Raw genomic sequence first — 14,526 nt, 5'->3', positions numbered from 1 at the left:
GATCATCCAACCTCTGCTATTATCGTTCCCATTTTATAGATGAGGCAAATGAATTTTCCCCTTGGCTCCTCTAAGACTTGACACCTGACCCACGCTGATCAACTAATAACCTTAATCTTTGCCCCTTTTTTCAGTGTTTGGTGTTCCCAACAATATGGCTTCCTGCTCACCCACTCTCCATCCTGGGCTCAGCACCTGCTCCTCAGGTCAGTGCTCATTCTTTTCTTGCTATGACTTTTAGAGGCGAAATGCTCAACATGTAAGTGAAATCTCCTTGTCAGGGATCTATCAATGGTTCCCAGAAAGCAGCCCATTTCTCCTTGGCCCAGGCGCTCACTCTCTCTCTCTGTCTCTCTCTCTGTGTCTCTGTCTCTGTCTCTCTCTCTCTCTCTGTCTCTCTCTGTATGTCTCTGTGTCTGTCTGTGTGTGTCTCTCTCTGTCTCTGTCACACACACACACACACACACACACACACACACACACACTTCTACGCTGTTAATTAACTTCTCGGTGCTCACTAGAAAAAGAGGGCTTTGGATCAGATGGCATCTAAAGTTTCTTCCAGCGCCAAGTCTGTGTTCCTATGATCCCCAAGCAGAAGCAGGCTCCCTTTCAGTCAGTCCCTCATACATTGACCCTAACTAGGGTCTAGGAGGAAGATGTAAAGGAAATATGAAGACACCAGGGGAAGCTGCTTACAAGAAGGTGAGGAGGAGTTTAAAAAGAAACTAGGTCTCCAATTCTAGCTAGTCAAAGCTTGTTTTCTATACAGAGTTCATTGTTGTGAAAGACTCAGTTTCTGAAGACCCTCGCTTGGGGAAAAAATATTCAAGGCCACCTCTGCATTACCTTCCACTGGCAGGTATTACAGTGTAGAGGGAAGAGAGATGGTCTTGGAGTCAGAGGAGCATCCTGTCATTTATTATTTATTCAAGCTTGGGTCTTAGTTTCCTCATTTGCAAAATGAGATTAGACTAGATGGCTTTTACTCTTTTTTGTGCTATTTTTTTCCAATTACATGTAAAGAAAATTTCACCATTCATTTTTGTAAGATTCCAAGTTCCAAATTTTTCTCCTTCCCTTCCTCCCTTCCTCTCTCCCCAAGGCAGCAAGCAATCTGACATAGGCTATACATGCACAATCATGTTAAACATATTTCACATTAAGTGACTTTTACTCTTGAGTTCAATAAAGGGACAATAACATCACACAAATCCCTTTCCTTCCAAACTGGTTTGTTCTCCTCCTACCTGTCAGCCATCTGCTCATTTTTATCTCATCCTTCTCTGATTCTCCACCCATCCTCCCAGGAGGCAGGAACGAATACCCCCCCAATCACTGCACCTCTCCTTGACTTGCCCTTCTAAATTCCTTTCACAGTGTTCGGTGTCCAAAATAACTTGGCTCCCAGCTCCTCTGCTCTGGCCCACGGAACCACCACCACCACCACTTCTACAGGTTAGTTGTCATTCCTATGGGGCTCAGTTGGAGGAGATCCAGCCCCTACAGAATGTGCAGAGGTGTCCCAGCTTCATACCTTCACTGACAGGCCCATATGTCCACTGAAATTTCTCCATTCCTCCAACTCAATAAACACTGAACCTGAAAGCAGTTGAGTAAACACTTCTGAGGGTGCTCCCCTGAGCATATGCAAGGATATGTGCAAAGAACTCAGAAAAGGATTCTGTGCAAAGCAGAACTGGCAGCCCCCCCAGTCTATACCCAGCAGCCCTCAGGTGCCTAACAGCCCAGGTTGGATTTGCATTGTAAATTCCCAGGTAAACAAGTCAGTCCAGAGTTCTCTTCAACCCAGGAGCCTTACTTAATCAATGGCCAAAATCAAAAAGTATTTATTTGTGTAACACTAATTACATACTCAACCCTTTACTGGACACTCTGGGAGATACAGAAAAGTAGGGAAATGAATCCTGCACTCAGAGAGTTTACAAAACTCAGAGGTATGAAGCAAATAAAAATAAGAATACAAGACGGCACATGATTAATGGAAAACTGTGGATTATAAGAGATGCTGTTTGAGTTCAGAGAAATGGTATGTTTATCAGAGGGGAGAAGAGTAGTCAGAGAAGGCTTCATGGAGGAGGAGGGTCTTGAGCTGGGTTTGAAGGGCAGGTAGGGCTGTGATGAAAGGAGGAAATGTAAGGTGATGCCTCTGAGTACACAGGCTTTTAGCCCAATCTCATAACAACTACACGTATTTGAGAAATTGACTTCTTCATATACTTTTTCATCCAGTGAGATTGCTTTATGTTAGTCTCTCTGCTGGGTTTTATTCAGGTACAGATGGACTTGAATAGCAACCTGTATGCACACTGATCTCCCTTATTCTGGTTCATCTTTTATAGTGTACGGTGTAAAGAAAAACACAACCCAGTCCCCTGCCGTTGTAAGTACAGGTGTGAGCACTTCTGCAGGTGAGTGTCCCCAAAAGACAGATTTGTAGTGGGAGAAAATGATTCTACTCGAGTAGAGGGAAATAACTCTCTAAGTCCATAACCTAATTACATTTAAGTTGAGTAGAAAACAGGTTATTGTGCACATAGTGCTAATATTGGAATCAGGAAGATTTGGGTATAAATGCAATTTCTGAATTACTGTGTGATCAGAGGCGAATTTCTTAGTTTTTCTGTTTTAGTTACCTCATCCATAAAATGGGAATGAAATACCTTTAGTACAAACATGGGCAGGTCATTTAACCTCACAGTGACCCATATATCTCTAAGAAAATAAACTGAAGACTAATAAGCAATCTGCATCATCAGGAAAAATTTCCTTACTAGGGAACTCCTATAGTGACAAGATCATAAATTTGGACCAAAAAAAAGGAAAAACAAAAAAGTACCTACCTCATTGGGATGCTCAACTTACAAACTTTAGAGTACTTCTTATATTGTCAACTGATAAATTTGTATGTTCTGAAGGCTATAGTTGCATAGCACCCTCAAAACATACTTACATACATTGGACTACCTGCCATCTAGGAGAGGGGGTGGGGAGAAAAATTTGGAACAGAAAGTTTTGCAATTGTCAATACTGAAAAATTACCCACGCATATGTTTTGTAAATAAAAAGACATAAATAAAAAAAACATATTGACCTATTAAGTATACACACACACACACATACACACACACACACACACACAAAGAAATTGATCCTCTCTCTGCTAAGTAGAAGTCGTGCTTTAGAAAAAACAGGGCTAAGGCCCATTCTAAAGGGTCACCCTGGCTCCCCTAAACTCAACTGTCAGCCTTCAGGCACTGCCTGCCTAACCCTGGCCTCCCCGCTTTGCAGGGCTGGGCTCTAACATGGCAGAAGCCTTCTCTGTCTATCTCAGGAGTCTAAGGTTAGGTGGAGCAGAAACATTTTAGGAGATGTTCAGCCTCACTGGTCTATGTAGCAACCTTTACCTGCCTCAGTACCTGCCTACAAGTGGCTATTTCCATATAGTCCTGAACCAGGTCCACCTGAAGGGGGGGATCTTTCATCATTTGTCCAGTAGGTAGAGGCCCTAAATCTTGATATGGGTAGCCAGCTCCCTGGTGTAGCAGTCCAGTGTCTGAGAAAGCTGACTGAGCTATTTGATGTCCAGGCTGTCTATGGGTTCCCTAAGTGACTTCTTATTGATCAACTATAAATAAAGTGCTTTGCATGATATAACTTTCCATTATTATTATTGTCAATATTGTTCATATCAATGTTATTATTACTGAATAGAGATTCCTAGGTACTCATAAACTGATATCTTTTCCCCCCTCTATCATTCTTGCCCTTCACTTCCACCTTCCTCCTTTCCTATTCTCTAACACTCATCTCTTTTCCCATTCTATTTTTCTCTTTTTTAATTTCTCTTTCTCTACCTCTTCTTCCTTCCCCCTATACCTCTAGGAAAAATATAAACTCCTTTGTTTTGTATTTAACATTCTTCACCATCTGGCCCCTTCCTGTCTTCCTGGATTTCCTGCCCATCATTGCCTCACACTTACTCTATACTCAAGCCATACTGACATGCTTCCTTTTCTTCACACAAGAAACTCCATCTCTTACCTCCATATCTGTCTATTAGTTGACCAGAAGACTATATTACTCCTCACTTTCTCCTCTTAAACCCCTGGTTCCTTCAAGGCTTCAAGAGCCCACTTTTCTCATTGGGTCCCCAGCTGTTCTTTGCCTTCCTTTCAAAAGTTATCTTGCATCCACTTTGTATGTCTCCGATATGTGCATATATATATGGTGTCTCCTGTGTAAAGCCTGGCACATCATGGTTGTTGATTCATTAATCTCTCTTCTTCCTTCCCTTCATCTTCACCCACATCTACCCCTTTTCCAGTAGGTACCCTCGGCTCCCACAGTGACGATCTGTTACGCAAGGACTGCAAATTCTTGCTGCTGGAGAAAGACAATGCCCCAGCCAAGAAAGAGATGGAGTTGCTTATCATGACCAAGGACAGCGGGAAGGTCTTCACTGCTTCCACCACTGGGCTCAGTACAAGTAAGTGCAGACCATCTGAGGATGCCATTTGGGGAAGAAATGGGACAAGACATGGGGATCCCAAAGGTACAGACTGCTGTGGGACACTCTAATAATAAAGCTGCCTTGATCTCATTCAACAGAAAAGTGGCAGCTTGGAGGTAGTCATGAGGTTCAATTTAAATGCAAAAACTGGATAAAATAAAGATAAAAATTTTAACTATTGTTTCCAGCATGGCCAGCTGTCAAAAGAGTGACTTTGGCACTCCAAAGAAGCTGTGTGACATAATGGATGTCATGGAGCCAGCTGACTTGGATTCAATTCCTTCCCACATACATGCTGGCCGTGTGACTCTAAGGGAAATTCTTTAACCTCTCTGAACCTCATTTTCTTCATCTTTAAAATGATAGCAACCACCTCACAGGGTTATTGTGGAGATCAAATAAACTCATGTATATAACATATTTTTCAAACTTAAAGTGTTTGAATAACTCAAATATGAGCTATTATTATTTCCATCCTTTTCAAATAAGAGAATCTCTTTTTGATGTACTTGTCATACAATAATATCAGCAACTGTTGATTAACAAAAAATATAATGCAAAGATACTATGAATTCAGTAACATTTCCAAATAAATTTATATTTTGTTAATCAAATAGCATCAATATACATTTGAAAAATAGCAACATTTATTTATACACACATACATATATGTTATCTGAGTGTATATATATATCTATATATCATATATGTATAATTACACACATATAAATGTGTGAGAGTGTGATTTAGTAGAAAGAGTGCCGAAATGGGATTTACAAAGACTTAAATCCTGCCTCTGACTTTTACTAGCTCTGTAACCCTGAAAAGCTTTCCTAGCCTCAGGCACTTTTTAAAGACTATAAATTAGAAACAGATTTTATTCAGTGTAAAGTATACTGATAAAATGTAGAGCAAATGTAGAACTATTAGGCTTAGAAATACCAAGTTCTGAGTTTGAATATTAACTCTGACTCTTCTATTCCTGGGGCCCTGGCCAGTGCTTCCAAAAGGGTTCAAGGATTTACATAAATCAGAGCCTGATTGCCATCTTCATAATGAACTAAGTTTCCTGATCTGTCAAAAATCACAGGTACTCCAGATATTCCTGTATTTAATGTTCACTGTTATCTTTCTTCAGCTTCATTCTCAGAAGACACTTTGAAGAAAGACAAGCAAGCAATCTCATCCTCCTATGCATCTGACTCCTGTTTCAAGTCTGAAGCTAACGGTAAAAATAGAAATGTTTTACATTTTAATATGTATAACATATATTGGATTGATTACCTCTAGGGGAAGGGGTGATAGAAAGGAGGGAAAAATCTGAAACACAATTCTATGAAAGGGTCAATGTTGAAAAATTATGCATGCATATGTTTTGAAAATAAAAAGCTTTAAAAAAAATTTTTTTTAAGAATAGATATGTTTGCTGGCCACCATTACTTGATACAGATGGCATTCTACCTTCTCACCACCAGCCCAGTTTTACTGTTGTATAAAAAGCATATTTTCTCCCTCTTCTCCAGTCTGGAATAGTCTGATCATTTTCTTTGCTGTTTTTTCTTTTTAACTTCTTACTGAGATCATTTAATTTTATGCCATTGTTATTTCCAATTTTTTCCTCTTCCCTCCTCACCCATGTAATAATCTATTTTAACAAAATACAAAAGAAAGGAAAAAACAATTTGTCAAAGCCAATGAACATTTCAAATTGAGTGACAATATATGCAATGTTCCATACTCATAGCTCCCATCTCTGAAAAAAGGGCAGGGTCACCACTAATTTTCAAACCTGATACCAAAACACATTTTCTACTGGTAAATTTCACAGTGTCAAAATGCTTTCCATTTTGTGGTTATTTGGATAATTGAGTTTCTGCATCTGTAAGGTGTTCAATGTACATACTCTATATAGAGAGAAAATATGAAATAGTGGACAGAGGTACAGCCTTAGCATAAAGAGGGGCCTGGCTTCAAGTCCTGGTCTGACTCATACTAGTAACCTCTCAGTATATGCATGTAGCTCTATAAGACTAAGTTCCACCCAATCCCTCTGTTTTTGTCCGCCTGCATTTATTTCCTTCCCAGATTAATTGTACACTGTTTCAAAGTCCGATTCTTCTTGTGCAGCAAAATAACTGTGTGGACATGTATACATATATTATATTTAACATATACTTTAAAAAAAGACTAACTTCCAGAAGAGTTTCCAACTTGAATTGTGCAAGAAGTTTTCACCTCAAGATTTCCCCCACACTGAAGAAATCCCAAACCAAGAAAGGGTAAAAAAAAAAAAAAAACCTCCATACAATAAAATGTCACCAAGTTGCCTCAATTATAGGAATTGGTCATGTGGTACTGAAAAGTCTAAGTTAAAAACATTTCAAGAGAAGCATAGCGTAGCTTCTTTCAGTAGCTTTAACAGCACTGCTGATGGGACCAAGGAAGAAGATTTGAACTATACGTCTTAGAACAATTATTTTAGCCAATATATTAGCATCATTTGCAATTTTCATTTTATGAGTTCAAGTACTGTTGTTTAAAATAGTATTAGAGAAATGTGTGAACTTTTATATATGGATAAAGCCTAAACGCTCCTCTTTTTTACATTATAATTTTACATTTTATATCAATTTATTCATTGATTTAGCAAAGCCCTTATATAAAGATAAATGAACTAACCCATCTCATTTATATTTTTGTAAATTCCAAGGTCCAATTTTCAAGCCCAACTGACCGACTGTAGATATATCTGTTTATATTTGTGCCCTATGAGCATTTCTTCAGTTTGGGGAGAAAATTAAACAATAGGCTCTTGGTGTTTTTTCATTTTAGGAGGCCTGAAGGTCGCATCCACCAAGGACAAAGCCACGTATGCAGGTAAGGGAGATCATCTTTCATGTCCATCCCTCATGGTCCACAATAATGGGGAGGAGCATTTGACGGCTAAGAGACTTTGAACATTCTGAAAATGACAAGGGATTTTTAAGTAGTTACGTGAACAAAGACATAGATTTAAATGGAGACTACTCTCCAGATCGCAGAGTTAAGCCTAGGAGAAGTAATGCTGAGAGGTGAAGACAAGTATTGACCAGGTTGGAGTAGCAGAGAAAGTTTGATCTAATCTGTGTCTCTTCAGAGACACTACCTGACAGCCCTCCCATATGAAACTCAGGCAGCAAGTCCCTTCTAAGGAAAAAAATCATATTGTAACTCGTGGATCTAACCTTCAGGTATTCTGTGGGCCTTGAAGAACTTTCTGGTGTGGATTTTGAAATAGCAAAATCTAAAGTGTGTAGAATGTAAGCTCTGGGAGGACAGGCACTTTCTTTTTTATTTTGTTTTCCTCCTCCCCAGTGTCTAGCACGTTTCTATTTTCCATGTAGGCGTGTAAGAAATGTTTGTTGAATTGAATTTATTCAGAGGCCATGTGTGATTAATAGTTAAAAATAGAAGACCTGGGTATTATTCCTGTCTCAGTCATTTAGTGTAGAGAGGGAGAGAATAAGCGCTAATCTAGTTTCTGGCTGGGACCTGGCTGGAGCCAAGGGGCCTGAGATGCTAAAGACTCAGAATTGCATTTCTTCCTAGATTGAGAAGGAAGCATTCTGACCCTACACAGGGTGTATACCCTACACTCTATATTCCCAATCTTATATTCCTTCTATTACAAGTTTCCTCTCTGAAAGATATCACACCAATACATCTTTAAACAGTTCAAAAATTCTCTGAATATCTTTCTGTCCTTCCTTCCTTCCATCCACCTTCTTGCAGTTTCTTTTGAAAAATGGAAAATCAGTCACTTAAAATACAACTCTCAAGGTCTCAAGTGACTTCTACAGCCTTGCAAAGCAGCCAGTCCCAGCTTTTCCAGATTTTAAAGTTAAAGTGAGATTTTAAAAAGTCACTTGCCATCTTGCAGCCTTAACTGTCTCATCTATAAAATATGAATAATACCTCAGCTACTTTATATGATTGTTATGAGAATCAAAAGAGATACTGTACCTAAAGTGGTCAGCAAATCTTCAAGTACCATCTAAGTGCCAACTACTTCTATTTATTAAAACATATGATAACTTTCAAGTACATTTGTGAATAATCTGCACTTTAAAAGGCACTAGCACATCAATTATCTCCTTTCGGCCACACATAAAGCCATAAGGTGCTGTTCCTCCTGCCTAGAGTCATTTACTACCTGTTTGATCCTTGGTAAATCACTGCCTTAGTCTCCTCATCTGTAAAATGGCAATGATAATACTTGTCCTGCCTACCTCACAGGGTTGCTGTGATAAATCTTAGGGCATCATAAAATGGTTCTCACACTAACCTCAGGAAGTAAGTAAGGAAAGTTTATTTAGCCCCATTTTAAGGTCTTGCCTGAGATTATATAAATGGCAAGTTCCTCTCTGAAAGATATCACACCAATACATCTTTAAACAGTTCAAAAATTCTCTGAATATCTCTCTGTCCTTCCTTCCATCCACCTTGTTGCATTTTCTTTTGAAAAATGGAAAATCAGTCACTTAAAGCAGGACTTCTTAATTCTCTAGTCACAATCCTTTTTTGCCTGAGAAATTTTTATATGACCCCAGGCATTTGGTTATAATAAATTTGCTGATAATAAATTATAATTTCATGACCTCCAGTTATGAAACCTCATATAGAGTTGAGACCCACAGTTTAAGAAGCTGGAATTTAGAGGTTTAAAAATAGAATGTTAGCAACCTGGATTCACCAGGCTTATATCTTTCTCTTCCCTAGAAATCCAGGGAGACGACCATGTTTTTGGTGGTAAAGGAGGAGGAGGAGGAGGAGGAGGAGGAGGAGGCGGGGGAGCAGGATTTGGGGCTGCCCCTGCCTGGTGTCCCTGTGGCTCCTGCTGTAGCTGGTGGAAGTGGCTACTGGGCCTGCTCCTGGCCTGGCTGTTACTTCTCGGATTGCTTTTCGGACTCATTGCTTTGGGTAAGAGAGATAACGGCAAAATGTTCCAGAATCTGTTAGGAACAAGAAGACCCCACTGTGGGAAAGGTTCCATATATATACATATGTGTGTGTGTTTGTGTGCATGTATATGTATGTACATATGTGTGTATACAGACATATATATATATCTGTGTATTTATATGCAAAAGACATCAAACTAAAATCCCAAAGACATGAAATCTTAGGACTGGGAAGGACTTTGTTGTACAAGCGTGTCTGACTCTTTGTGACCATACTGTGAGGGGGGTTTTATTGGCAAAGATAGGAATGGTTTGCCATTTTTTTTCCAGTGGATAAAAGCACACAGAGGTTAAGCAGCTTGCCCAGAGTCGCATAGCCAATGAGTATCTAAGGCCACGTCTGAATTCAAGTCTTCCTGCCTCCAGCCCAACACTCTATTCACTGAGTCTCCCAGCTGCCTCTGGACCTTAGGGGCTGCACAAAGTGATGGGGTGAATTAGTGCTAGAGCAGAAATCGGGAAAACTCATCTCTGTGAGTCCAAATCCAACCTCAGATACTCACTAGCTGCGTGACCCTGGGCATGTCATTTAATTCTGCCTTAGTTCCTTCATCTGTAAAATGAACTGCAGAAGGAAACAGCAAACTACTCCCATGTCTTTTCCCACAAGTTCCCCAGATGGGGTGAGGAAAAGCCACACATGAGTTTAAAACAAATGAACAAGAGTAGTAATAGCAGTAGCAGCAATAATAATAATAGTAAGTAAAATCAAGCATTTTCAGTCCTTCAAAAAAAAAATCTTTTTAAAATGCTTCCATTTCCATGATCTCACTAAACCCTTTGAATGTGATGACAGGACAGGTATTATATCCATTTGTCAGTTAAGGAGACTGAGCCACAGGGTAATACCTCATTCTCTAAATCCAGTCCCGGACTTGCCTCTCAGTGTCCCTTCCAGGACTCGTTTCCTCCTGGTTTGGTATAATCCGTCTCAGCTAACATGCAGGAGCCACGCCAACCCTGGAGATTCACTGCCCAATGACCCTGCCACTGTGGCTGAAGTCTCCAGGACCTCAGGGCACGTTTGGGTCTTGCTCAGAACAGAATTCTTAGCAATAAAAGTTTGTCCCGAGATCACTTGTCCAATTTCTATGGGACGCTTCAAACAGGCTTGATCTAAGTTTATGTTCACAAGAAGTAGCTTGTGCTGCTCTTGCTGTGATTCTCATGTTCTGTTGGCCTCCTGTGCAGCGGAAGAGGTGAGGAAGCTGAGAGCTCGTGTGGATGACCTGGAGAAGATCAACACTAGCATGTTTAAGCATGAAGACCGGATCAGCAAAGACCGAAGCTTCGCTGTCTCCCACGTCGGTGGGGGGACCGGGGAGCTGGACAGCCACAACCAGGAGGCTCTCTGGGCTTTTGTGAAAAGCAGGCTGCTGATGGAACAGGAAAAAGGTGAGACAATCTGGCGGGAAACCTAACACGGGCGGGAGTCAAGACCCTCAGAGCCAAATAGGAACCTCCCTAAGAACTGGGGTCTCTGGGACCTTGGGGTTGGCAATTAAGAACCATTGCTTCCTCCTGCTATTCTCTGGAAACCTTGAAGGAAGTACAATCATTATCCCCATTGTAGCATCATTGGGCAAAGCCCCATTTGCCCTGGGCTAGTTATGACTCTTTTTAATCAATCAATAATATTTTTATGACATCTACTATGTACTAGATACTCTTCTGGATATTAGGAATATCAAAATAACAATGGAAAAAATCCCTATCCTCAAGGATCTTACATTCTGTTGGGTGGTTATTTATAACTATAAATGATTATATCTATACCCACATTATCTTATTTAAACTACACATTGGTAGGAAATATTTATAGATAAGGAAAATAAGACAAGCAAGGAAGTGATTTGTTCAAGATTATATACCTCATTAGTGATAGTCTCCAACTAGACCCCAGATCTAAGCTTGTGGTCTTTCCATTATATTCCAATGTCTCCTTTTTATTCTAGGGCTAACAAAATAGAAAAAGATGGGATATTAACTCAATCTTTGTTTTCTATTTTAGGAAATCTTCGAGGAAACCCTGGACCAAAAGGTTTTTACAAACAGATTATTTCTCCTTGACTCTTGTTTCTGGGAAAATGTTACCTGGGATTGGTTCTTGATTATTTGGATGGCTTGGGCAAGATTTTTTTTTTCACTTTCCCCTAGTTTCTCCTCCTTTCTTAACCCCCTTTCCTCTCCTTTACTCTTTTTTCCATTTCTTTTCTCATTTCAGATCTCAGTTTGGAGAGCAGGACAGTTAGATACATCTACATTAAGGGAAACTATGTTACATAATCTAAACTATTAGGGCTGGAAGGACTAAATAATCTAGGCCCTTCATTTTACAATTAAGAAAATATAGACCCAGGTTGTAACCCAAGTTACCCATTTATTAATGGAACAGTTGGGACTACAATTAAAATCTCTTTACTTTAAAATCAGATCTTTATACCTAAGAGATTTGATATTAACATGCTAAAAGGATAATCACTCTAATGTGACCTAATCTCAGAATGCTGATTTTTTATGTCTTTTAGGTGATATGGGAATACAAGGTCCAAAAGGTGAGTGAGAGAATTTCACCTGCTTTCATAGGAATTGATGGTGTTATAAGTCTTAGGAAATTTATATAATGCTACTCTCATTCATCATCATTCAGAATTACCTGAGATCTTCTGAAAGACAGGACATTGATTTAGGTTGAAAATCTTCAGCTTTTGATGTCATTATTGAAATTCCTTCCCACAAAAAGTTTTTGTGTACATGAGTTATATTGATTGAAATTTACCATATAAGAAATTAAAATATTGTAGTATCTTATGAAAATAGTTTTAACCTCTTGAATCCCCCAGAAAGGGTCTCAGGGATCTCCAAATTCCCAGACCACTTTCAGATACCTATTAGATTAAGTCATTGTGTGGCAACTATTGGCAACCCTTGAAACTTGGAGCAGGGGAGAAATTGGGAAGAAGGAAGAAATGAAAAACTGCAGTCTGCTATCGCTAAGCTGTCCTTGACTCTAGTCCTTTTTCAGGATCCATTTTCTGCTTTCCAGGGCCTTCATTATGGATGCTGGTTCCCCTTGAAATTATGGCCTCTGGAGGGCTGCACCTAAGATCTCATTAAGAAATTCTAGTTAGAAATGTAGAGGGGAAAGTGTTTCAGTGAGGCTCAGAACACTTTCTGTTTCCCTTGTAAGGAAATCTGAGCCTTAATCCTCAGCTAATAGCTTTCTTTTTTCTCTCTCTGCTTTTATAGGAGACCGGGGGCTTATTGGAGTTCCAGGTGTGTAAACAATGGTCCCCTTCCTGCCAAACCTCAGTAATGTTATGTCTGGGACTTTGCCCTGCTCAGTCCCAGCTTCTAGCCATTAGTGGAACAAATAGGGGGATGATCATTCTTGTGTATCCACAGGTGTCCCAGGGATTATGGGCCATCCAGGCCCAGAAGGACCAAAGGGACAGAAAGGCAGTGTGGGTAAGAACTGATTTTCTTTTCCTCCTAAACATTCTACCCCATAAAACCTTTTGCCCTGATGATAAAAACAATTTGATATATAGAATGTTTTAAAGTTTTACAAAGCATTTTAGATACATTACCTCACTTGAGCCTCACAACAAATTTGTGAGGTAAGTTCAAATATTATCCCCATTTTTTAGATGAAGAAACTGAGCCTCAAAGAGATTAATTAACTTGGTAGGGTAACACAGCTAAGTTTTGGAGACAGAGTTGGACCTAGGTCTCAATTTGAGTTCATAGTGTGAAAACTAATGCAATCTTGGACTTAGCCCAAATGGAAGAGGGTTAGTTTCCAGGAATAAGGAGAAATGCCCACGTCAGCCCTCATTTACAATGCTTCTTACATTAAGAAGTAAACTGATCAACCTGAGAACTCCCATGAGAGGACAGTGAGAATGGTAAAGGGAGTTGTGTCAAATGAGGTTCAACTGAAGAAATCGGGGGTGTGAAGCCTAGAGAAGAGTAGACTCAAGAGGAACACAAAAGCTCTCCCCCGAATCTGCATAAATGTGATGTGGAAGAAGGATCTGATTTGTTCTGCTTGGCTCCAGAGGGCAGAATCAGAAGCACCAAGAGAAGTTGCAGAGACCCAAATTAGGCCGGGTGTCAGGGAAACAAAAACGAAAAACAGAACAAAACCTCCTAACAAGCCGAGCAATGAGAAAACGAAATAAACTACATCAAGAAGTGAGGGTGTCCCCTTCCTTGGAGGTCTTCCAACCAAAGGCCAAAGTCTATAATTACTGACTCTAAGAACATCACCCTTGTTAGTAGTTTTATGACTGAGCATTCTTGTTGTTTGTAGGGGAACCTGGCCTGGAGGGAATCAAGGGTCAGAGAGGACAAGAAGGTCCATCAGGGCCTCGTGGTGAACCAGGACCCCCTGGGTCTGGAGAGAAAGGAGACAGAGGTAAGAGAAGGTCTTTCTACCCCGGGAAGGTTGAGGATGCAGTGGTGCAGCTAGAGTGGGATTCACCCTCCCCTCCCCCTCCAATCAGACTCAGATCCAATTCCAAGACATTCTCCTCTACTCCAGCCCCATAAAGAGAGGTCTCTGGGAGGGGAATAAAGGGGAAAGAGGTAACAAGATTTTTGTGAGGGAGAAAAGGGTCCAGGTAGTAGGTGGAAGAGCTGGGCAAGAGCGTGACCCAGGAGTCAGAAAGCTGGTACAATTCTTGGAATGTATCTGGTGGATGCAAAAGCAGCTTATTGGGCCTCCAGGGACATAAAACTAGCGCTGGAGTATTTCAGTATTTCTTTCTTAAAAGCAAACCAACCCATCAACTTTGAGGCTTTTCCATTTTGGGGAAAATAGAAATTCTGTAGAAATCTCCACGAATTGGAGTTAGTCATCTGACAATATCTCCAACCTTGCTTGACTGTGAATTTCTTGAAAGTGGAAACCATCTATATGCACAGTACCTGGCATATAGTAGGCACTTAATAAATGCTGAATGATGGAAGGATTGAAAATAGGGGGGA

The 14,526-nt window shown here is 40.1% G+C and overlaps 1 protein-coding gene across 1 annotated transcript in view; it reads left to right on the top strand.

Moving 5' to 3' along the window:
* COL17A1 (collagen type XVII alpha 1 chain) overlaps positions 1-14,526 on the top strand; it is a 60,693-nt gene that overhangs the window by 20,534 nt on the left and 25,633 nt on the right. The window contains 13 exon segments of the mRNA XM_031949355.1: positions 135-206; positions 1,381-1,458; positions 2,364-2,432; positions 4,349-4,510; positions 5,673-5,762; positions 7,367-7,411; positions 9,293-9,493; positions 10,726-10,929; positions 11,546-11,575; positions 12,063-12,089; positions 12,784-12,810; positions 12,940-13,002; positions 13,850-13,954. Coding sequence (XP_031805215.1) covers positions 135-206; positions 1,381-1,458; positions 2,364-2,432; positions 4,349-4,510; positions 5,673-5,762; positions 7,367-7,411; positions 9,293-9,493; positions 10,726-10,929; positions 11,546-11,575; positions 12,063-12,089; positions 12,784-12,810; positions 12,940-13,002; positions 13,850-13,954 — 1,173 coding nt within the window.

Source organism: Sarcophilus harrisii, chromosome 2 (genome assembly GCF_902635505.1).
Source record: "Sarcophilus harrisii chromosome 2, mSarHar1.11, whole genome shotgun sequence".
Lineage (NCBI taxonomy): Eukaryota > Metazoa > Chordata > Mammalia > Dasyuromorphia > Dasyuridae > Sarcophilus > Sarcophilus harrisii.
The sequence above is the reverse complement of the archived record's forward strand: the minus strand, read 5'-3'. Positions and strand labels throughout refer to the sequence as shown.